Raw genomic sequence first — 22,702 nt, forward strand, 5'->3', positions numbered from 1 at the left:
AATAGATAATGGTCAAATTTAGTAATTCAGAAAGGACAAGTTCTTAATAATTATTAACCTTACTTTTAATATAATGTAAATTTACAAATTTAGTTTTTAATAATGGCGATTGTTTAACCAACTCAATGGAGCAAACTCCAGGCGACTGGAGAACAGAGGTGCCTGGCATGCTGCAGTCCATAGGGGCTGCAAAGAGTCAGACACGAGGAGACTCTAGGCAGACTGCCACTGAGGTACGACTGTTGTGATCATATATTCAGCTATGCCTGTTCTCCTTTCTTCCTCATCTGCATACTACTGATACATGGAGGCTCAGAAGTTGAGGGGTTTACCTAAAGGAACAGAAACAGAAAAAAGAGGGCAAGGCTTCAGTGCAGAAGGAGCAGGGCCACAGCCCTGGAGAGGCAACAGGGAGGAGTGAGGTGTGGAGACACTCTTTGCCTCTCTGGTCCTCTGTTCTCATCCATCAGCTCAAGAAAAGCAGACTTAGCAGAGTGGGACAGATGTCTTTTATTGGTCTGACCAGCGTGACCAGCAGTAGGCCCCGGAAGAACTCCCCTATCTGTCCTGGCTCCCATCTTCCCTTCCCTGGAGTTCATGATTCAACCACAGGGGAGAAGGGTAGCAGGCAAAGCCAGGATAAAACATAGAAGGATGAGATTTGAAAAGGGCTCCAGGCCATGCATAAAACATAAGGTTACTAGACCATCCAGATAAAATGTCCCTCAGGCAGAGCAGTTTCCCTACACAGGCTCCTCGCCAAGAATGGCAGGGATCAGAAAGAAGAGGTTCCTGAGAGGCTGCCTACTGTGCCCTTCGCGCCATCAGCATCTCCCGGATATTGTCCTCAGCTTCCTTCACACTCCGCTCCAGATAGGATTTTTTCTGCTGCAATATGAGAAGGAAACAAGGGTTAGGATCAGGGTGAATGTGCCAAGCTGACAGATGCTGCTTTTATGGCCAAGGGTTATGGCTTCTCTGTGACTAGTGACTTCCAGGAGCCTGCTGTCTGTTGAGAGCCAGGTGTACACAGCTGCCCCAGAGCATCCCCCCACCCCGACGCCTGGGCACCAGGGAGGGTGTCGCTCAGTTCCGGAAGCAGAAGTGCTCTGTGGGAAGCAACAGCACTCTTCCCCAGAAGGAAGCAGACTCTAAAAACAGGCGTTGTGGTACATGAAGTTACACCAGACAGACAAAGGCCAGGAAATTCCAGGACAAAGCTCTGGCCCCATAACAGACTGTCTCTCAAGGTTTTCCACAGCCCAGGCCAGGCGCCTGTAGCTGTCGCTGCAGCAGAGCGGACAGTGTGCCCTCCACTCTGTCCAGAGCGACGGGAGACAGGCTGCCTCGCGGACTGAGAAGCTGTATCACACGGCTTACCGAGGCAGATGAGTCAGGATGAAATCTGCTTTTCTAATGAAACCACTGCCTGCCAGGAATCCAGGACAATGACACACGGAGTAAAACAGACCTTCTGGAAGTTTACCTCCTACCCCATCTGGGTCCTAAATTAAAAATCTCAACTTAGACAAAGAACTTCACTTTCAGGAGCCACATCTGGACCAGGATTACGAAAGATTAGTCAAAGGAAATGATGTCTGTAGGTTATTTGCCCTGTGGTCACCCCAGAAGTATGGTGGCTTCACCACTGGTCCCTGCCCTGTGGACACACTTGTGGCTCCGTTCCCACTTAACAGACATGACATGAAGTCTCCCTTTCTGGGGAATGCTCAAAATAATCCCCTGCCAGGGCGCATGGGATGGAGCCACACTAGAGTCAGAAGTGCAGAGCCCTAGCCCAGTGCCCCTCCCTCACCCCAGCAGCTGGGGGTTTTGACTGCTGAAGTGCCCAGATGACCCGGGGAAGCCAGGCAAGGGCGGCGGCGGAGGGCAGGTAAGCAGCCTGGTCTCAGGCCTTGCTTGGGGACTGATCCCCAACCTCTGAAGCAGAAAAATGAAATGAGGGCTTCTACTGCCCAAGGCCTTCACCATGAAACCTCTCTGGTGCCCCTTCTGCATACCCCTGCCTCTAACTTCTCCCACTCTCTGTCCAAACATTTACTAAATGATACACTGGAAAGTACAGTTTCCTTTAGGTGCTGTGTGCTGAGGCATCCACAATTTTAAATATAGCTGATTCAAAGTGCTGTGCCAATTTCCACTGCATGGCAAAAGGACTCAGTACACACATATATGTTCTCTTTCATATTCCCTCCACCATGTCCCTCACAGGGCATGGAACACAGTTCCCTGCTCTACACAGCAGGACCCCACCATTTATCCATCCTATGTGTAACAGTCTGCATCTGCTAATCCCACAAATCTTTATCTTCACAGTTCTTATGTGAACTTCTGGTTCCTGTTTGTCTCCGAACTTCAAATTTCTTGAAGGCCAGGAAGAGCCCTGTCTCTTTGCCCATCTCCCATCCCTTCAACTTGCACTCAATTCCTTACAAAAGAACAAGAGCTCCACAAAAACTCCTAGTGACCACGGTGATTCTATGGCCACAAGTGTGTGTTACTGCCAAGAAAATTTGGTACACCACTAAACCTGGTACAGTCCTATCACTGTGATATCAGAGTGGGAACTTAAACTTCCTCTGATAAACAATCATTAGATTTACTTGTGGTGAGTAAAAAAGGCAAACACTAGTAACTTCTGACACACCACTGAAGAATGCACATGTACCAGGTGTTGCACAGCAGCTAGAGAGTGAGTGCAATGTGCCACCTGGGCACCTTTTGGGTCCCAGCCCGGTAAGGAATCCAAGGAAGAGGAGAGGGGAGCAAGTGCGGTTCTAGCCCTGCAGTTCAGCCAGAGCTCAGGATCCAGGTGTGCTGCATTTCATGTCCACCCACTTGCTGCCCCAGCAAGCAAAACCATCAAACTGGAATATCAGCAAGAGCCTTTCTTCCTACAGCCCCAGCCTCTGGACAATCAAATCCACGTTGTAACTCTCAGCTTTAAAATTCTTTATTCTGCCACATCTCTTCCTTCCATTTTCCACTTCCAGTTTCATTACTTTTTCGTGATTTTTACTACTGCATATCCTAAAGTCTTCAAGTTTCAAAATAATGTAAAATGAACTTGTCTATCTTCAGTTTAAACAGACTTACTGGACATTAAATAATTTTTTTTTCATCCCAACAGATGGGGCATCTCTAGCATAGTCCTGCTTTCCAACTGTATTTCAGTTGCCTCATTCTCAAACATACCTAAGCCCAGAAGACCCTCACAGTCAAACCTGTACCAAAGCACAGGATATGGGTTGAATTGTCTCAGGAAAAGACATGATGAAGTCCTGACGCCTGGTATGTGTCAATGTGACCTTATTCGGAAACAGGGTCTTTGCAGATGTAACCAAGTTAAGATGAGGGCACACTAAGACTAAGGGACACACCCAGGGGAAATGTCATGCAGAGAGCGGGAGGATGCATCTCCAAGAAAAGGAAGGCCGAGGATGGCCCACAACCACCGTCAGCTAGACAGCAGGAAGGAGTCTTCCCTAAACCCTTCACATGGAGCGTGGCCCTGCAACACCTTGATTTTGGACTTTTACCTTCCAGAACTGCAAAAAAAAAAATAATAAATTTCTGTTGTTTAAGACCACCCAGTTTCTGGTAACTTGTTATGCGGCCCTATCCCAGAGACAGAGTTTATCCCAAGGTTCTTTTGGACCCATACCTTTCACCCACACCGAATCATAGAGGCTTAGGTAAGGATCCCTAAAAGTGAGAATGCTGGAGTTGTACTTACCTCAGAAATAATTGTTGTAGAATTGACCTAAATACAAATGAGACCATCAGAGAGAATGGAGAAAATTAAGGAACCAATGATTAAGTTAAACCTTCTCTTCCTTAAATCTCCACAGTTTAAAACCATTAGTCAAACCAGAAACCGTGTGGACCTGGCTCTTCCCCATTCCTGTAAGTAACTCCATTCTTGCAACTCAAGGCAAAAACTTCAGTGTCATCCTTGAATTTTCTTTCTTTCACACCTGACAGCCAATCAAACAACAAATCCTGCTAGTGCTATCTCAAAATATCTCCAGACTCTGACCTTAATCAAGAGCTTCCTAAGTGGTCTCCTTTCTTCTATCCTTGACCACCCCCTTCAGTTTCTTCACAGTGGCCAGAGTCATCTTTCAAAGGCCTCCCATCTCTCTCAAGAGGCAAAAGCCTTTCAAAAAGCCATGTACAGTCCTGCTCTAAGCTGACTCTCTGACCTCCCTTCCCGTGTCTCCCTCTCTCACTTCGGCTCCAGCCCACTGGCCTCCAAGCTGTCCCACCAATCCACCAGCCATGCTCCTGCCTGTCCTTTGCCTGTGGTTCTGTGTAGGGACTCTCTTCCCCAGATATCCACAGTACTTGTTCCTTCAGGTCTTTCTCAAATGTCACCTATGGGAAAGGCCTTCATGATCACATGTAGCTCCATACTCTAGTCTCCTCACTCCTTAGCACCTATCCACCTGAAGGGGTGTATGTGTATGTCTGTCTTCCCTATGAGAAGACATGGTTCCTGACGGCAAGACACTGCTCATGACAGAGTCCCAGTGTCTAGAAGAATGGCTGGTTTATAACAGGAACTCAGTAGTTGAATAAGTGCATTTATCACGGGAAATGAGGCCTTTCTGATTTCCTTGTATGCACACTCCATTTTAGTTTCCCTCCCAATCTGCATGAAAGAGGACTACCCACCAGAGGAAGCAACGGCAGAAAATGACCATTCTCCTTCAAGGTGGTTTTCAGTTTCTGGCATTGCCCTCTAACCTCTGCCTCTAGAAATGCACAGGTTTAAAACTCAGACCTCACTGATGCTGACGCGGACATCAAAACCTTGCTCCCATGAACAGGCCCTACGTATGGGTCAAAGCCCTTATGCTTTAACTGGTCAACTTGTGAAACCATAATACAAACCATCCCCAGTTCCCGCATCCTGGAGTCAGAAATCGTTGAGAAAGGCTCCATGTGATATCAGTGTCAAGGCTGCTGTGCACGACAAGGGGATAATGACTGCTGTGGAAACTCTAGGAGGCATTTTCAACCCCCACCTTCCATCCCGAGTCCTGGGAAGGTATCCGCTGGCCTCACTGCAGCACCTTTCTGCCTTACTGAGCACTCCCTCAGAACACTTTCCATAGGAAATTCTCTAGTGGCATCAAACCACAGGGCTCTGGGCACAACAACATTCTTGTGGGCCTTGTCCTGACGCAAAATTCTGAGATTTCCTGTGGGGCTCACCACGGCCAGGGAAATGACATTGTTGGCCTTCTTGCTCATCAGCGTGAAGTTCTTCTTTCAGAATAAGGACTTGGAGTTTCATTCTCATCCTCTCACCAAGGAAAGAGGCTCAAGTCCCCTAGAACTTTTCTGACATGACACAATCTCTCAAATAGACTCCTGAGGTAATGCATCTTGTGACATTATCTCTACAGACTTTTCTTAGGAACACTGTTTTCCTCTCTTTCTCAAAATTAATGCTTTTCCTGTCTTACCTTGGGGTATAGAAAAGTTTTTTCCTCTCTCCCGTTTTATTTTCCAACTTATCAAATGAGGATTTAGACAATACCAAATTAAAAACTCAAGAGCTTCAATGATTCTCCTGTTCTCTCAGTTCGTGGAAGAATAAAATGGTCAGAGGGGGCCGGATGCCCATAATGGGGAAATTTAACAAGAGGCCAGCATCTGAGGCTGAGGAGGCATGTTTTGGCAGATGGGGTAAAATGTGAGGAGGGCAGGGAAACAAGAGGAAGAAGAGAAAAACAAGGCAACGCAAGGGCACAATGAGAGAAGTCAGAAAGGGAAATGAGACCGGGATGGCCAGAGCTCTGAAAGTGCAAGTGCAAGAGTCTGCGTGGGTGAGGAGCACCAGAGGCAGAAAGGGCAGGCCAAACCTGACCAGGAACTTGAAGATAAGAGACAAGTGATCCAAGGACACACGTCCACTTATGAACTCATCTGGGTTTATCTACTTCACCATAAGGAAACAACTGGGCTGCAAGGTAACTGCTGAACTTCGTATGGCTGGGAGATGAGCTTAAAGAAAGCAATTTTAGGTGTGGAACAAGAGAATAAAGAGAAACCTAAGAAAGGGTTACTGTCTCCTTATCTTTTAGAAACTGCTTTCAAGACACCTTTCAGAAGTTCCTCTGCTGAAAGACAGGAACAAAAGACTTGGATCAGTTGAGCAATGACCTTTTTTTTCTCCCAGATGTTCTTCTACTTCCTAAAGAGATTCTAACACAGCTACCATATGAAGCCAGACTCCCATATCCCACCTATGATCATATGGCTCAATCTACCCAAGGCAAAACAAAACTCTGCTCTACTAAAGTTCCTTAGAGCAGAGTTATACCAGGGTGGAGGCAGGAGGAGGAAAGGGGTCATATTTCCTCCAAATAATGACGTTCATTAGCATTTTAGTCCACCTAAAGTTTGTGATCTCTACCTACTATTACTCTCCCTACCACATCAGTTTCATTTAAGTCTCAGAGAAAGACCAGTACATGAGACAATACGAGCAACAAAGAAAACAAGCTCACAAGTTAAGCGAAGAGCAAGGTCGGGTACCTGTTCCAATGCACGTGGCAGATATCAGGCTTTAACCAAAGAATTATTACGTTCACAGGCACCAACCTTAAAGGGGTAAGATAAGACAATAATCATGTTAAGAGGTATATAGCTAATGGAGGTAGGGAACTTGGCTCAAAGAGTATTAAAGGGAGAAGGAATCCAATCACTAACTTAAATACCTAAAACAACAGCTCTTGAAGTACGGTCCCCTGACCAGCAGCACCATTAACACCTGGGAACTTATTAGAAATCCACTTTCTTAGGTCCCAACCCAGACCTACTGAATCAGCACCTCTAGAGATGGAGCCTGGCAATCTGTTTTCACAAGCCCTCCAGGTGCTTCTGTTGCACACTGAAGTTTGAGAACCCTCCTTCAAAAATGGACTTCAGCAAACTCCTTCAATAAAGGGCCAGAGAGTAAATATTTTAGGCTTTGTGGAACTACTGCCATCACAGCTACTCAACTCTGCCACTGTAGTGCAAAATGCAACATAAAAAATGTGTAAACAGGACTTCCCAGGGGCCCAGTGGTTAAGAATCCCTGGGCCGGGAAGATCCCACAGGCTGATGGGCAATCAAGCCAGTGCGCCACAACTACGGAAGCCCACAAACTCCAGAGCTGGTGCTCCCAGCAAGAGAAGCCACCACAATGAGAAGCCCATGCACCGCAACTAGAGTAGTTGCCACTCATCACAACTAGAGAAAGTCTGAGCACAGCAACAAAGACCCAGCACAGCCAAAAAGAAAAAAATTTTAATGTGTAAACAGATGGGCTAGCTGTGTTCTAAAAACACAAAAACAAGAAGCCAGCCAGATCTAGCCAGCAAGGTTTGCCAACTTCTCTTCTTTCAAAAAAGAGGGAGCCTTACAAGGTAGAACTGAATCCAGCAAGCAGAGATTTTAACTTTCAATGAAAGCTGCCTAATAAAAGCATAAATTTCCATCCATCCACCCTTCCATTCATTCATCAAGTTTACTGCCAAACCATCTTCTCTTTTTTCCTCCAAAACCCCTGGTCCTTGAAGTCTGTGGCATCATAGTGCGCCATCCTCTTCTCCCCTCCTTGCTGCTGCAATCTACCAGTAGTCTGGGTGCGGCCCCCCATTCATCGATGGTTCACCGTCTCCCTCTCCACCACAGCTGCACCGCTCAGGGTGACTTCAACAAGAGTGGAGATGATCCATTCAACACTATGCCCTTCTCTCCCCTCACAGTTTTTACTTTCCCCCTCCTGAGTCACCCAGCCCATAGTCATACCCCAGAGATACTGACACCAGTAACTGTACCTCCTCCAGAATTTCAATTTCACCACCACCACTTCATATTTTTCCAGGTCATTTTGATCTGATAACTCTCCCTCCAGCACTTCTTCAACCTCATCACTCAACAAGTTTTTCATTATGCACTCTGCTTCCAGGACTTTCTCCCCTCCCACCCAGCTCAGCGTCCACAGTCCACCATTTATATTTATTCCCCTTCTAAACTTCCTTTTGCTCCCTCTCTCCCTCTGTTGCACTTTCCTAGCAACATACTAACAACCCAAGCTAATCCAACCATCCATCCACTCCACATTTGTACCTGACTAGCTGAACGTAGCTGGAGAAAAACAGGAAACTGTGCTACACAGTTTCACTTAAATTCAAGACCATGAATTTCAGACACTCACCAGTGTCCAGAAGCTCTATTAAAGTTCCTTAACGTATTAACTTCTTTGCTCTCCCAAATAACTATTTCATGCCCTCCTGTCTCCTCAGATTTCCTATACTCTCTCTTCCTCTCTCATTCCCAGCTCAGAGGAAACAGAAGCAATCTGAGGAGAATTATCTCTTTGTCACTACCAAATCCACCACCTGACCTACACCTATACATATACTCTCTTTTTTCTCCATGTTAAAATGGACAGAGTGTCTCTGTTTTTATAAAAACACAATTCCACTTGGCCGTTGAATCCATCCCCTTTTCAAAATTTTCACTCCCAGTTATCCTTTTTCTCTCTTCTTAATCTTCAACTTCTCTTTCTCTGCAAGGTAACTATTGGTAAGGCAGATCACACACACAACACACATCCACACTTTTCTTGACCTCACATTCCCCTGTAAGTACTGTCTCCTTTCTCTCCTCTCCATCTTGCAAAACCTCCTGGACTAACTGTTCAGCAGCTGCCATCATTTCCTCACCTCCCATTATCTCTTCAAACCTCTCCAATCACACTTCCCATATACTCTATCGAACTGACTGAAGTCCAGGTCACCGATGATCTCTATGTTACCCAAAGCAGTGGTTACTTTCTGTTCTCTTCTTACTCAACCTGTTCATTCTTACTCAACAGCATTCAACACAATTCTTGAAATAACTTCCTTTCTTAGCTTTCACGATACCACACTCCTATCTTTCTCCTACATTACTGGCTACTCCTTCTAAGTTCTCTTTTGCTGACTACTTCTCTGCTCAACTTCAAAATGTTGGTATTTTCTGGGAAGCTGTCCTTAACTTCTCTTCTCTTCATCACTCTCTCTTAGAAACCCTCATCTACTCTCAGCTTTAAAGATCATTATGACTCCCAAATCTGTATCCCCAACCCAGACTCCCCTTAATTCCAGATTTACATGTCAAATTGCTTATAAAACATATCTTCCTGGTTGTCAAACCCAAAATTAACATGTCTAAAATAAGCACAATTGATTTATACATTCAATTGCTCAATTTAAAAACCAGAGAAACAAAAAAATACAGAAGCCACTCCTAATTCTTCTCTTTTCCTTGAACCCCAAAATCCCCCCTTTCATCCACCCATCAGTCTTAACTTACTTCCAAAGATATCCCCAAACCATCCTCTTCTTTCTATCCAGCACCATTGCTACCATCCTAGCCGCCTCTATCATCCTCGCCTGGATGTTTGTCATGGATATTTTAACAAGTAAATCAGGGTTACTTTCTGCTCAAAACCCTTGAATGTCTTCAAATAAGATCTGAACTCTTCAACCCAGGAAATAATGCCCTGCATCAACTGGTCCAAGCTAACCACTCCAACCTTGGTACAACTCTTTCCTTTTCTCACTTGCTTAAACAATTCTAAATGTTTTCTAACAAGACATTTGTATCATCTGTGCCCTCCACCTAGAATGTTCTTCTTTTGGATACTTTTAAGTGGCTGGCTGTTTCCTCTCATGCAGACCTCACCTGAAATTTCCTCTTTTCTGAGAGGCCTGACCAACAGCTCTCTAAAATATCACTATACTACGTATTTTCTTGCTTATATTGTCTTCTTGCTTATACTGTCATTGTCTATATCTGAATATGATTTTCATAAAAGCAGGGATCTTCTCTGATGTGATTAAACCTTCATCCTCAGTACTAAGAAGTGACACATAATTTAACCAACATTTACTGGGCACTCAATACATGCTACGCCTGAAGAGCACTGGGATTAGAGCAGTGAACAAGTCACACACTTATTCACAGATTACACTGTTGCAGGACATACAGACATGTAATTACCATTGCAACAAGGGCTCTGAGGGAAAAGCACAGTGTCTAAGAGAGGAAGGGGCTTCCCTGATGGCTCAGCAGTGAAGAATCTGCCTGCAAAGCAGGAGATGTTGAGTTCGATTCCTGGCTTGGGAAGATCCCCTGAAGGAGGAAATTAGTAACCCACTCCAGTATTTTCTGGGAAATCCCATGGACAAAGGAGCTTGGCGGACTATGGTCCAAAGGGTCGCAAAGATTTGGACATGACTGAGTGTCTGAGCGTGTTAATACAGGAAACACCTGGTATAATCAAGGAAATCACAGAAGCACTTTTGAATAAGCTATGAAGGATGAATAGAAATTAAGTGGAGAGGTTAGCAGGGGGAGAGAGCAATTCCAGGCAAATGGAGCAGCATGTGCAAAGGTCGAATGAAGCAAGACATATCTGAACTAAATGAGAGCAAGTGAGGTTGAAGTACTGAAGGGGGAGGGAGGGACAGATAATACAGAAGGATGAGGCTGGTGAGGTTGAGTCAGATCACAGAGGGTCAGAAGTCATATTAAAGATCTTAAAGATGATGAAAAGCCACTGGGTCTTTTTTTTTTTTTTCTTTTCAATTATTTTTATTAGTTGGAGGCTAATTACTTTGCAACATTGCAGTGGGTTTTGTCATACATTGACATGAATCAGCCATGGAGTTACGTGTATTCCCCATCCCGATTCCCCCCCCCCGCTTCCCCTGAGTCCTCCCAGTGCACCTGGCCCGAGCACCTGTCTCATGCATCCCACCTGGGCTGGTGATCTGTTTCACCATAGATAATATACATGCTGTTCTCTCGAAACATCCCACCCTCGCCTTCTCCCACAGAGTCCAAAAGTCTGTTCTGTACATCTGTGTCTCTTTTTCTGTTTTGCATATAGGGTTATCATTACCATCTTTCTAAATTCCACATATATGTGTTAGTATGCTGTAATGATCTTTATCTTTCTGGCTTACGGCTTACTTCACTCTGTATAATGGGCTCCAGTTTCATCCATCTCATTAGAACTGATTCAAATGAATTCTTTTTAACGGCTGAGTAATATTCCATGGTGTATATAAGCCACTGGGTCTTAAGCCAGAGTGACAAAAATCAAATTTCCACTGGAAACAAAAACTACTCTGGCTGCAACACAGAGAATGAGCTAGAGCTAGAGCTAGGCTTCCTGCAGAAAGCCTGGTGAGTAATGAAAGGGTAATAGATGTATCCATGATATTGATCCCTTTAGTCCCTGGAGTAGCCAAAGGGCCCCCCACCTCCCCTGGGCAGTTGCCTCCACCTTGAGCACCCTCTGTCCACGTATCCCAGTGAACTATGCAAATACTGTTCTCTAGGTGCTGTGATGTGAAAAGGGTTGGGAAGCACTCGGTTAGAGAATACAAGTGTGAATGCTGAGAAACCTATTAGGAAGCCATTGTAATAATCTTAGAAAGAGATGACAGTATCTTAGTGGTGGCAATGGAACTAGAGAAGCACAGATTTAAGAAACATTTAAGAGAAAAAGCTATCAGAGGACTTCACCATAACCTTCATTATTAATCAGAAGTGGGGGGGGGGGGTGTCAAGAATACTTCCCAAGGGGATCAGGTTTGGAAGGAAAGATAGTAAGTTTGGTTTTAGACATGTTGAGTTTAAGGTTACTTGTGAAACATCTAAGTGAGATGTGAAAAGAAAACTAGATTGCATCCCGGAAGTTCACAGAAGTCTGGGCTAGAGATACAAGTTTACATATAGTACTTGAAGCCATGAGAATGATTGGAATTCTTAGAGAAAGAATTCAGAATAAAAGGACTTAGCCTTATAGGAAGTCAACATTTAGGAAGAATGAAAGGAAGAAGCGGAACCAGCAAGTAACTAAAAAGGAGGGGCACTGTTTCACAAAAACCGAGAGAAGAGTGGTTCAGGAAAAAAGGATAAGATGATTAGAAATCACTGGATGTGTTCCAGTAGGAACCACGACAACACATCAGAAATGTTGAGGGCAGTGGGGGGGAGCGCGCCATCAAGTGGCCTTGGAATATCTTCTAACTTTAAAACGTCTAGGAAATTTCCTGGCAGTCCAGTGGTTAGGACTCCTCGCTCTCACTGCTGAGGGCCCGGATACAATCCCTGGCCGAGGAACTAAGACCCCACAAGCCAAGCAGCACAGCCAAAAAAACTGAAAATAAAAATTAAAAGTCTATAGCTCTTTGAGACCTGACCCTAAAACTTCATGAAGGGAAACCACCGGATATTTTAATTGTCACAGATGAGCCCCAAGAGTACACTAAGTGTCAGGACAAATTAATTTTACCTCTTAACCTCAAAGGAGACACTGGGCTTCACACAGGTCTAACACAAGAGTGGTAGAGTATCAGTATACTCTACACCCAAGGAAATTATTAGAAGGGCTGAATTGCTATATTCAGGAAATAAATACACAAAGAAAATATCCCTCAGAGATCACGCAATGCCACAACTGAGAACTGTGTGTTGTACAAATCTCCTAACAGTATATTAAACATGGTAAATATTTGATTCAGGGCCTGCAGGAAAGAGATCAGAAAAAGGATGGGCAAAGACAACTACCAATATCACAACCCTGGGGTCTCTGATTCCTTTCTAAAATAAATAAACCAAAAAGCCCTAAAAATTAGAGCCCAACTAGAACATTATTCTAAGTTTCATCATATTTGAGAAATAAATGTACACAGTACATAAGTCTCATGAAAACAAGTTTTACAAAAGGAAATTTTCTAATATGCATTAGTTTCTTCTGCTTTTTCAGGGTCAGAAAGCCTGACCTATCAACAGGACAATCGATACTCTACAAGTCTTCCAAATGAGCAAATAAAACAAGTTTTACTATTTCAGTTTGTCTTTAGTTTGCCCTCTTACAAGAAGAGCAAAAGGATCAAATCAGCAGTGTTTACAATGGAGTTTGGCCTGTAGGCATGGTAAAGGGGTAGGTGAACAAAGGTGTGCCCTCTGAGAGCGGAAGTGAGGGCAACACCTTGCATTCTTAGAAGTGGAGGTGTAACTGACTCACCCGTGGTGGCAAGACTAACATGCAAATATGTGTGGCAAAAGCCAGAAGTCGGTCTGATTCTACTCTTTGCTTCAAGCAAGTTAAGAATTTATATTTTCTTACAACTCAACAACAAAAGGTACACAACCCAGTTAAAAAACAAGCAAGGGACCCTCGAGTAGACATTTCTCCAAGGAAGATATATTAGTGGCCAATTAGCACAGGAAAAGATGTTCAACATCATTACTCACTGGGGAAACGCAAACAAAATCACAATGTGATACTATTTTACACCCACTAATATGGTTACAATCAAAAATGGAAAATAAGCGTTAATGAAGACACACAGAAATCAGAACCCTCATATATGATGGTGGGAAATGTAAAATGATGCAGCTGCTATGGAAAACAGTTTAGTAGCTACTCAAGAAACTGAAAAGACAAAATTATGGTAAGACCCAGCAATTCTACTCCCAGGTGTATATCCAAGAAAGAAAAAGGAAGACAGGTGTAGTACCAGAAACTTGTGACTGTTAGCAGCATTACTCCTAATAGCCCAAAAGTAGGAACCACCCAAATGTCCATCAGTTGATAAGAAGATAAACTAAATGTGGTATATCCATATAATTGAATATTATTCAGCATAAAAGGAAAGAAGTACTGATACATGTTATAACACAGATGAACTCTGAAAACACTAAGCTAAGGAAAGCAGCCAGAGTCAGAAAGCCACATACTGTGTGATCCATTTATATGAACATCCAGAACAGGCAAATCTACAGAGACAGAAAATAAATGAATGATTACCAGGTGCTGGGGGAAGGGGAAATGGGAAGCAAATGCTTAATGATTAACGGGTTTCTTCTGGGAGGTGATGAACATGTTCTAGAATTAGACAGTAGTAAGGCTGTGTTTAAAAACAGGCATGGCAATGCAAGTTCCGAATGAATTATTTTCAGAGCAAATTAGTCTTTGCTCCACCCAGAGGCTGACAGTAACACATACACAAACCAGGCAGGATAAAATAAACTGATGTATTAATTTCTGAAAATTAATGTTATCAGCAGAAGCATTAACATTTCATGAGTTTATAAGGTACTCTGGGAGAGACTATGGACAAACAAAGGCAAGGAAACTTCTATGTGATCACAATATTACTTTCCAATCGAGTAACATATTTATACAACTAAAAAAATAGAGATACGGCAACCGGAAACCCATAAAAGGACCAGGAGACAGTGAAAACAAGTAAGAGCTCAAAGCCACTAAAGCACAGATGCATGACTCATGGGCACCTCCTCTGCTGATTTGCACAGGTCATCAGAGGGCAGAACCAGAGAACTACAAACTCACTCTAACACCAAAGGGTTATTTTATGAAGCTTTTAAAAAACCTCAGCTTTGTTTTTACTCAGAAAGAGAAAAGGGAAACTGATAGTTACACCTGTTCATATCACTGCTCTCTAACTCTGAGCTAACCCTCTAGGTCAGACAAGCAGCCCAAGGCCTTGGCTCATTGCTCTGAGGGCACTGAGAGGTCAGGTCACATTGCCCAGTGACACTTCTCCATCAGGCTGATAAAGGGGCTCGTATCATGATGAAATCACTCCACAGACCAGACGTCGCAGCTGCCACTTGTCCCAACTCCACACCCACCCAAGTTACCATGGAACTGGTACAAACAGACAGGAGTTGAACATGCTATTAGCTCTGATCTAAGTAGCTGACATAAGACCAATTAAATTTATAACGACACTGGAGTAATAAAGAGCACTTGGCACACTTCTCTTTGCAAACATGATTCAAGGGGTGGTTTTTCTTTTGCCCTTCCTTCAATTTCCAGACACAAGGCCACTTAGAAGCCACTTTATCTCTTTACTCAAAGAGTTGGTGTTTAGGGGTTTATAATTTTATAATAAAAGGACCACTAATATTAGAGGACCCAGCTACTGGAAGTATCCAACCATGGCATAGGAATCCTCATTTCTTTCAGAGTAAAAGTGGTTAGAAATTAGAATCGGGAATCCTGGGTTCCCATTATGATCTGCGCTTCCTTTTCCATCAATTCTGATTCTGGCTCTGTGAAGGACATGTGATCTCCATTTCTGAAACACTGGCAGAAGCCAGCTAGTTTCAGCCAAGTCACTCAGTCGTGTCTGACTTTTGCAACCCCAAAGACTGCAGCACGCCAGGCTTCCCTGTCCATCACCAACTCCCAGAACCTACTCAAACTCATGTCCATTGCATCGGTGATGCCATCCAACCATCTCATCCTTTGTCATCCCCTTCTCCTCCCACCTTCAATCCCGCCCAGCTATTTTAGGAGATGGCTTCACCACAGAATCCATGGCCATTAGGAAGTGACAGCAGGAGATCTCACCAATCTGTTGGCACTCGCATCCTTGAGCCCACTGACTAACCTTAACAATGTCTGTATTTATGCTACATGTGAAAGGAGTCATTGGGTCCCTTGACCACATTTACATGTATATACTAAAGCTATCAACAATGGATCCTCTGAATAAAATACAGAAAGTTACATGTCCTTATAGAATACCCTACAGTAAACTGAATAAATTACATATATTTACTAGTGTGAAGAGAACTCAAAAAAAGGTAAGTTACTTAAAGACATGAACAATATAATGTCATTTGTTGATTACAGGATGTTATGAAACATGGCTTGGAAAGTTATACCTAACAGCTCATAGCAGTTTCTCCTAGTTAGTGGGAATGAAACTAATGTAGAGCCAGGAGGCAAGTTACAAAGCAGACTTCAATTTCATTAGTATGGTTTTATTTTTGTAAAAAAACAAACAAAAATAAACAAATATCACAGTATACTAACATTTGTTAGCTCTGAGTGATGAGTGCACAGGTGTTTGTCGTGTTAGTTTCGTACATTTGTGTACCTTTATTTTCTTCCCAATTAAAAGGGAACTTTTATCTTAGAAGCATGTTGTGGCAAAATGCTCCATCAGTAAATAGTTACTAAGCATCCACCATATGAAGTAACAAAACCTTGCATTTACCAAGTAGCTAATGTGTGCCAGCCACCAAGTGACTTGTATATATCATGTTATGAGGTAGGTACTTCCTGTAAGAAGGAAGAAGTGCTGATTCTCTTCACCTCCAGTTTTCACCAGCTAGCCATCCTGGCCGCCTCAATCTACTCTCAGGAAGACTTCTGACTGGTGTGTTTAGAAAAAGGAACTATGGCTTGGCCCCTGCCACTCTGCCAGGATCTGCCTGCTTGCAGAAGGTACACATCTTCCTCATAAACTTGACAGATATGCTCTCCCTGCCTCTGCAGAGAGAGACCTGTGCTTGTCCCAAACTTCCAGAGATTTGCTGGGTAACTTAACTCTGGATCAGTATTAGAAATCATTATTACTGCTGCACACCTAAGACACATCCTTCAACCTAATCTTCACCAGTAATAACGGTAAAATATATTTTAAATTTTCATATCAATATGCCCAACTTTCAGTTGATTCCATACAGGAAATAAGAGGGTTATTTACTGTCCTTATCCCATCAACCCTGCTGTTGTTGCTATTTTATAGAAAAGTATATTCAGGCTTAGAGACACTAAGTAATTTACCCAAGGTGATAGTATGTGGCAGAGTTAGAGTTCAAATTCATATTCACTGATTCCAGAGTTCATCTTATTATGTCAAGGCATTATGCTGTGCTTATCAGAGCCAAGAAAAGCAGTGCCAATTACTTGCTAAGAATTTCTAAGAGGAACTCAAAAAATATTCTAAAGGTTGAAGTATTTTTTAATATACATGGAAAGAGGGTAGGAAACTGCACATTTGTATATGCATATGTGTTGAGTGTATATAAGCAACAGTGAAAGTACTATATTATAAAATCCTTTTAGGGAACTTTTAACCTTCAAAACTAGTAGGCATGTTTGCTTCCACCCATGTAAGCACACTCCTCCCTCAAATCTTACCCAAGAAACCACAGATACATATAGGCAGTGGTTCTAATCTCCTGTGCTTTAAATGAACTATGTTGCAACACTCCCTGCTGTAGTCCCCCAGAGAATACGGTCAGCTCTGAGATTAACTAGATGTCGGTCTCTACATTCTGCAATCTCTCCCCAGAGAAAGCAAACTGTCCCTCAACAGACCAGGCCTGCCCAGCTCCAGGTCAGTGCTAATGGGAGAAGGCCACAACGCCCCAGAAACTCAGGTCCAACCGGGCTGACAGCGTCTGCTGCAGCACAAGACCAGGGGCCCGCAGAGCCCCCTGACCATGGAGGAAGCCGGTCTCACCACTGCAGTCTGGCCCCTTCACAGCAGAGACTTGCCCACGTGGGTGTTCACTCAGTTCTCTGAATTCACACTGCACACTGTCCACACCTCTGCACAGAGCTTTTACATCCTGCTGCAGCGCCCTTGGCTCAGTACATGAACCTTGTCTATACCTCCTGTAAGTAAGCTACCTTTTCTCCTTGGTTGATTTAATCCAGTTCCATGACTTTAAACACCACCTATAAACTGACAATTTATAGACAATTCCCAATTTTATTTCACTAGCCTGGAGTTCCAGATTCCTATTTCCAACTGTCTACTCAACATTTCTACTTGGGTGTCTAACAGTATCTCAAAGGTTAACAAGGCCCAAAACAAACTTTCAATTTGCTTTTAAAATTACTTTTGAAACTTGAAAATTGACTAAGAAATACTGATCTGTGAATTATCAACAGCATATATGTTCCCATAAACATGTGGAATCTCTGTGGAGCCCATCACACATGGAGTACTGTGTGGAAACCACAGTGAATGAACAGCATTGCACTTGGAATAACTACTCGCCCAGAACAAGGAGAACTTAACGTGAGTATAAACCATACTGATTTCATTCATTTTAGCCTTCACTTCTTTCCCTTAGGCCTTTCCAGCTTCATTTCTCACTTTAACTCTCCATTCTACCACTCTACTTTCAGACTTCTGGTCATAGCATTTTTTTGCTTTGAAATGCTGACTCCCCTGACCCAATCCTAGGTATTAATAACAAAGTTCTAACTGATCTTCAAGGCCCAGCTAAAATGCCTCCTTCTCTCATGAACCCAATCCAGATCTCTACAACAGGTGATGAGTGATATATGTGGAAGGAAGGAGGTATGATTCTTTTATAACAGGTTCAGAACTTTCAGTCTCTCTTTCATCCCTACACTCAGTTGTTTTGGCTCTACCTTAGAATATATCCAGATTCTGATCATCTCCACTGCCACCACCATGGTCTAAGCCACCATCAATCTCTCACCCAGACATAATGCAACAGCCTCCTGACAAGTCTCCTTGCTCCCACACTTACTCTCCATAATCCATTCTCACCAAAGCATCCAAAATGGTGAGATTTAAAATGTAAATGTAAATCAGATAATATCATTCCTCTGGTTCAAAATCCTCCCCAAACTCCCAACTTCAGACCGTAATACAAAATCCTTAATATGGCCTACAAAGCCCTATATAATCTATTCCCTGATACCTCTCTGATTTCATCTCCTGCTATTCTTGCTCACTCAGCTCAGCTGACATGTCCTCCTTGCTGTTTCCACCACTCATCAAATATGCTCTTTACCTCCAGGGTTTTCATACTCACTGTTCCCTCTTCTTGGAACCCTCTTCTCCGAGATGTACACATACATTACTCCCGAGATGTACACATACTTTTACTCCCTTCAGGTCTCTTTGCTCAAAAATCACCTTATCAGAGAAACCCTCCCTGTCAGCACTACGTAAGACAGCTTATATATATCTCACCATTCTCTATCTCTTTATTCTGTGTTGTTTTTCTTTCTAACATTTATCAATTATTTATTATCTGTCCCCTCACTCCCATTTTCCAGAAAATAAGTTCCATGCCATCAGGGCCTTTGCTAATTATGTCTTCTTTGCCTATAATAGTGCCTGGCACACAGTATTACAATAGACTGTAGGTTCCTTGATGTATAAAAATAAGAACAAAAAACCTCCACAGTGAGTCAAAACACCAAAGTACACTGTATAATCAAGACACCCAGCAAATATTTAATGACACATTTTTTTTTACATGCATACACTTCTTCTGGCCTACTTATTACTGGCCAGAGCCTTATCTCATGAATCTTAGAATTGTCTACCCAGGTGGCACTAGGGGTAAAGAATCTGTCTGCCAATGCAGGAGACAAAAGAGATGCAAGTTTGCTCCCTGGGTCTGGAAGATCGCCTGGAGGAGGAAATGACAACCCACTTTAGCATTTTTGCCTAGAAAATCTCACAGACAGAGGAACCTGGCAGGCTACAATCCATGGGGTCACAAAGAGGTGGATGTGACTGAGTGTACACACAGTCCAAAGGAAGGAAAAATCCATTGTAGGTGGGAAATTCAAACCCTGATATTGAAAGCATCAACACTTAAAAATTAAGGCAGCTGACATTTTACAATTAATTTCAAAACTTGATCCATTTTAAGGATCAACTCTAGTACCAGAAGCTCCTCTTCCTCTTATGTTTTCCATCACCATCTACCTTTTATTTCCCTCTCATGCCTTCTCTAAAGAGAAAGACACTAAAGAGAAAGCCTGCCTTAATGAAGGATCTGAATTTGAACCTCAAATATCCAGAAGTGCAAAGTGATTTTTTTTCACAAGTTTCTGGAGCTGATTAAACGTGACCATAAATGATATCAATCTTGAGCTACTTGTAAAGGTTTTAAGTACTGCCATACATGTCATTCCACATGAATCACAAGACTTCATCATCAACTATATAGCACAGATAGTGCTGAAGACAATGCTCTAAACTATATCTCTAAGACCTTTTAGTTCAGTTAAAATGATTGTGTGTTTCATTAAATTAGGCAGTAAGGCAGGTTGGTGACTTAAGAAATGCCTAAAAGGAAGAAGCACTCCAAAAGCTTGCAGTGTCCAACCACTCAGATTTCAAAGCTTTAGGTAAATATCAGGATCTTCATTAAAAACAGGCTTTCCCAAGATACTCCTTAGCGAGAATCTCTAATAAAAGCAATCCATTCTTTCTTTGGCAGTAAAGTGGCCAGATTCAGACCAAAACAAAACACACATACAAAAAAAAAAAAACAGAAGAATCACACAAAGGGATTTTTGGATAGGACTTCAGACATAAAAATCAATAAGCAACTTCAGAATATAAAAATCAATAAATGCCCAGGTGAGTCAACAAAGAATGTGGAACACCAGAAATATAACTGCAAATCTGCTTCCAGTTTTCACACACTCTACTGCTGGTAAATGCATAACAGGGGACAGGAAAGACATTTAACTCACTCCTTCAGTCATCATCAATTCCTGGGTGGGGGAAGACCCCTTACAGAAGGGACAGGCTACCCAACTCCAGTATTCTTGGGCTTCCCTTTTGGCTCAGCTGGTAAAGAATCCACCTGCAATGCGGGAGACCTGGGTTTGATCCCTGGGTTGGGAAGATCCCCTGGAGAAGGGAATGGCTGCCCACTCCAGTATTCTGGCCTGGAGAATTCCATGGACTGTATAGTCCATGGAGTCGCAAAGAGTCAGACACAACTGAGCGACGTTCACTTCAGTGATCTTCAATAGCTTTACTAACAAGTACTAGATTGCTTTCATTCCAATCCCAAAGAAAGGCAATGCCAAAGAATGCTCAAACTATCACACAATTGCACTCATCTCACACGCTAGTAAAGTAATGTTCAAAATTCTTCAAGCCAGACTTCAGCAATACATGAACTGTGAACTTCCAGATGTTCAAGCTGGTTTTAGAAAAGGCAGAGGAACCAGAGATCAAATTGCCAACATCCACTGGATCATCAAAAAAGCAAGACAGTTCCAGAAAAACATCTATTTCTGCTTTATTGACTATACCAAAGCCTTTGACTGTGTGGATCACAATAAACTGTGGAAAACTCTGAAAGAGATGGGAATACCAGACCACCTGACCTGCCTCTTGATAAACCTGTAAGCAGGTCAGGAAGCAACAGTTAGAACTGGACATGGAACAACAGACTGGTTCCAAATAGGAAAAGGAGTACATCAAGGCTCTATATGGTCACCCTACAACTTATATGCAGAGTACATCATGAGAAAGGCTGGGCTTAAAGGAAACACAAGCTGGAATCAAGACTGCTGGGAGAAGTATCAATAAACTCAGATATGCAGATGACACCACCCTTATGGCAGAAAGTGAAGAAGAACTAAAGAGCCTCTTGATGAAAGTGTAAGAGGAGAGTGAAAAAGTTGGCTTAAAGCTCAACATTCAGAAAACTAAGATCATGGCATCCAGTCCCATCACTTCATGGCAAATAGATGGGGAAACAGTGGAAACAGTGGCTGACTTTATTTTTCGGGGCTCCAAAATCACTGCAGATGGTGATTGCAGCAATGAAATGAAAAGACGCTTACTCCTTGGAAGGAAAGTTATGACCAACCTAGACAGCATATTGAAAAGCAGAGACATTACTTTGTCAACAAAGGTCCGTCTAGTCAAGGCTATGGTTTTTCCAGTAGTCATGTATGGATGTGAGAGTTGGACTATAAAGAAAACTGAGCACTGAAGAATTGATGCTTTTGAACTGTGGTGCTGGAGAAGACTCTTGAAGGTCCCTTGGACTGCAAGGAGACCCAACCAGTCCATCCTAAAGGAGATCAGTCCTGGGTGTTCATTGGTGGGACTGATGTTGAAGCTGAAACTCCAATACTTTGGCCACCTGATGTGAAGAGCTGACTCATTTGAAAAGACCCTGATGCTGGGACAGATTGAAGGCAGGAGGAGAAGGGGACAACAGAGGATGAGATGGTTGGATGGCATCACCGACTCAATGGACATGAGTTTGGGTGAACTCCGGGTGTTGGTGATGGACAGGGAGGCCTGGTGTACTCCGATTCATGGGGTTGCAAAGAGTCGGACACAACTGAGTGACTGAACTGAACTGACTGACTATATTGCTATCTCCACTTTACAGAAAGTTATTTCTATTACTAGAAAGAAGTTAAGGTGAAGAAAGATCAAGAGCCAAATCCACAGAAAGGTTTATGTTGGCAATGTGAGTTAAAATTATCAACACATGCAATGTACTGAAGTCACATATGTGGTTAATTTTAAACAACCTGACTCTCTGGGAACACTGAGTTAGTGTAGTAGAGAGTACTATATAGATGTCTATCCTTACAATATCCATTTCTAATCACCATCTTCTCCACCTCACCCTCTCTAACAGGCTAACTGCACATTTCCACTGTCAAAAACCACATTAAAGTTATGCAAAAAACCACAATCACTTGGTTAATCTCAAGCATAACCACTGATGAGAACATGCTCTTTGAGTCCCCCAGCTCCGGCTCTCCACTATAAGTGGATGTGCATATGTGAGCCCTATGGGGTTTGGGCAAAGAGAGAGCTCAAACAATGTACTTGTCAGCACTTCAAACAAAAAACCCATTCAACGAGAAGGGCACCATGTTACTTTTGCCCTTTCTCCTTAGGAACTAAATTAAACAGATTACAGACAGTGGCAAGAGCTGGTCTTATAACAGCCTCCCCCTTATTTGTTATTTTTAGCAATTTAGTCCGACAACGCCCGACAACTAAACATGCCTAGAATAGCT

General features: G+C 42.9%; 1 protein-coding gene across 2 annotated transcripts in view; it reads right to left on the bottom strand.

Moving 5' to 3' along the window:
- The window catches only part of PFDN1 (prefoldin subunit 1), a 69,220-nt gene continuing 46,518 nt past the window's right edge, over positions 1–22,702 (bottom strand). The window contains exons 4-5 of one of the 2 annotated variants that reach the window (XM_061151461.1): positions 809–888; positions 1–332 (exon numbers count right to left, since the gene is read on the bottom strand). In XM_061151461.1, coding sequence (XP_061007444.1) covers positions 329–332; positions 809–888 — 84 coding nt within the window. In that variant the 3' untranslated portion in view covers positions 1–328. Of the gene's footprint in view, positions 333–492; positions 889–22,702 lie in introns of those variants that run through there. The other variant, XM_061151460.1, reaches the window with a different exon arrangement.

The sequence above is a fragment of the Dama dama genome, chromosome 9 (assembly GCF_033118175.1).
Source record: "Dama dama isolate Ldn47 chromosome 9, ASM3311817v1, whole genome shotgun sequence".
Classification (NCBI taxonomy): Eukaryota; Metazoa; Chordata; class Mammalia; order Artiodactyla; family Cervidae; genus Dama; species Dama dama.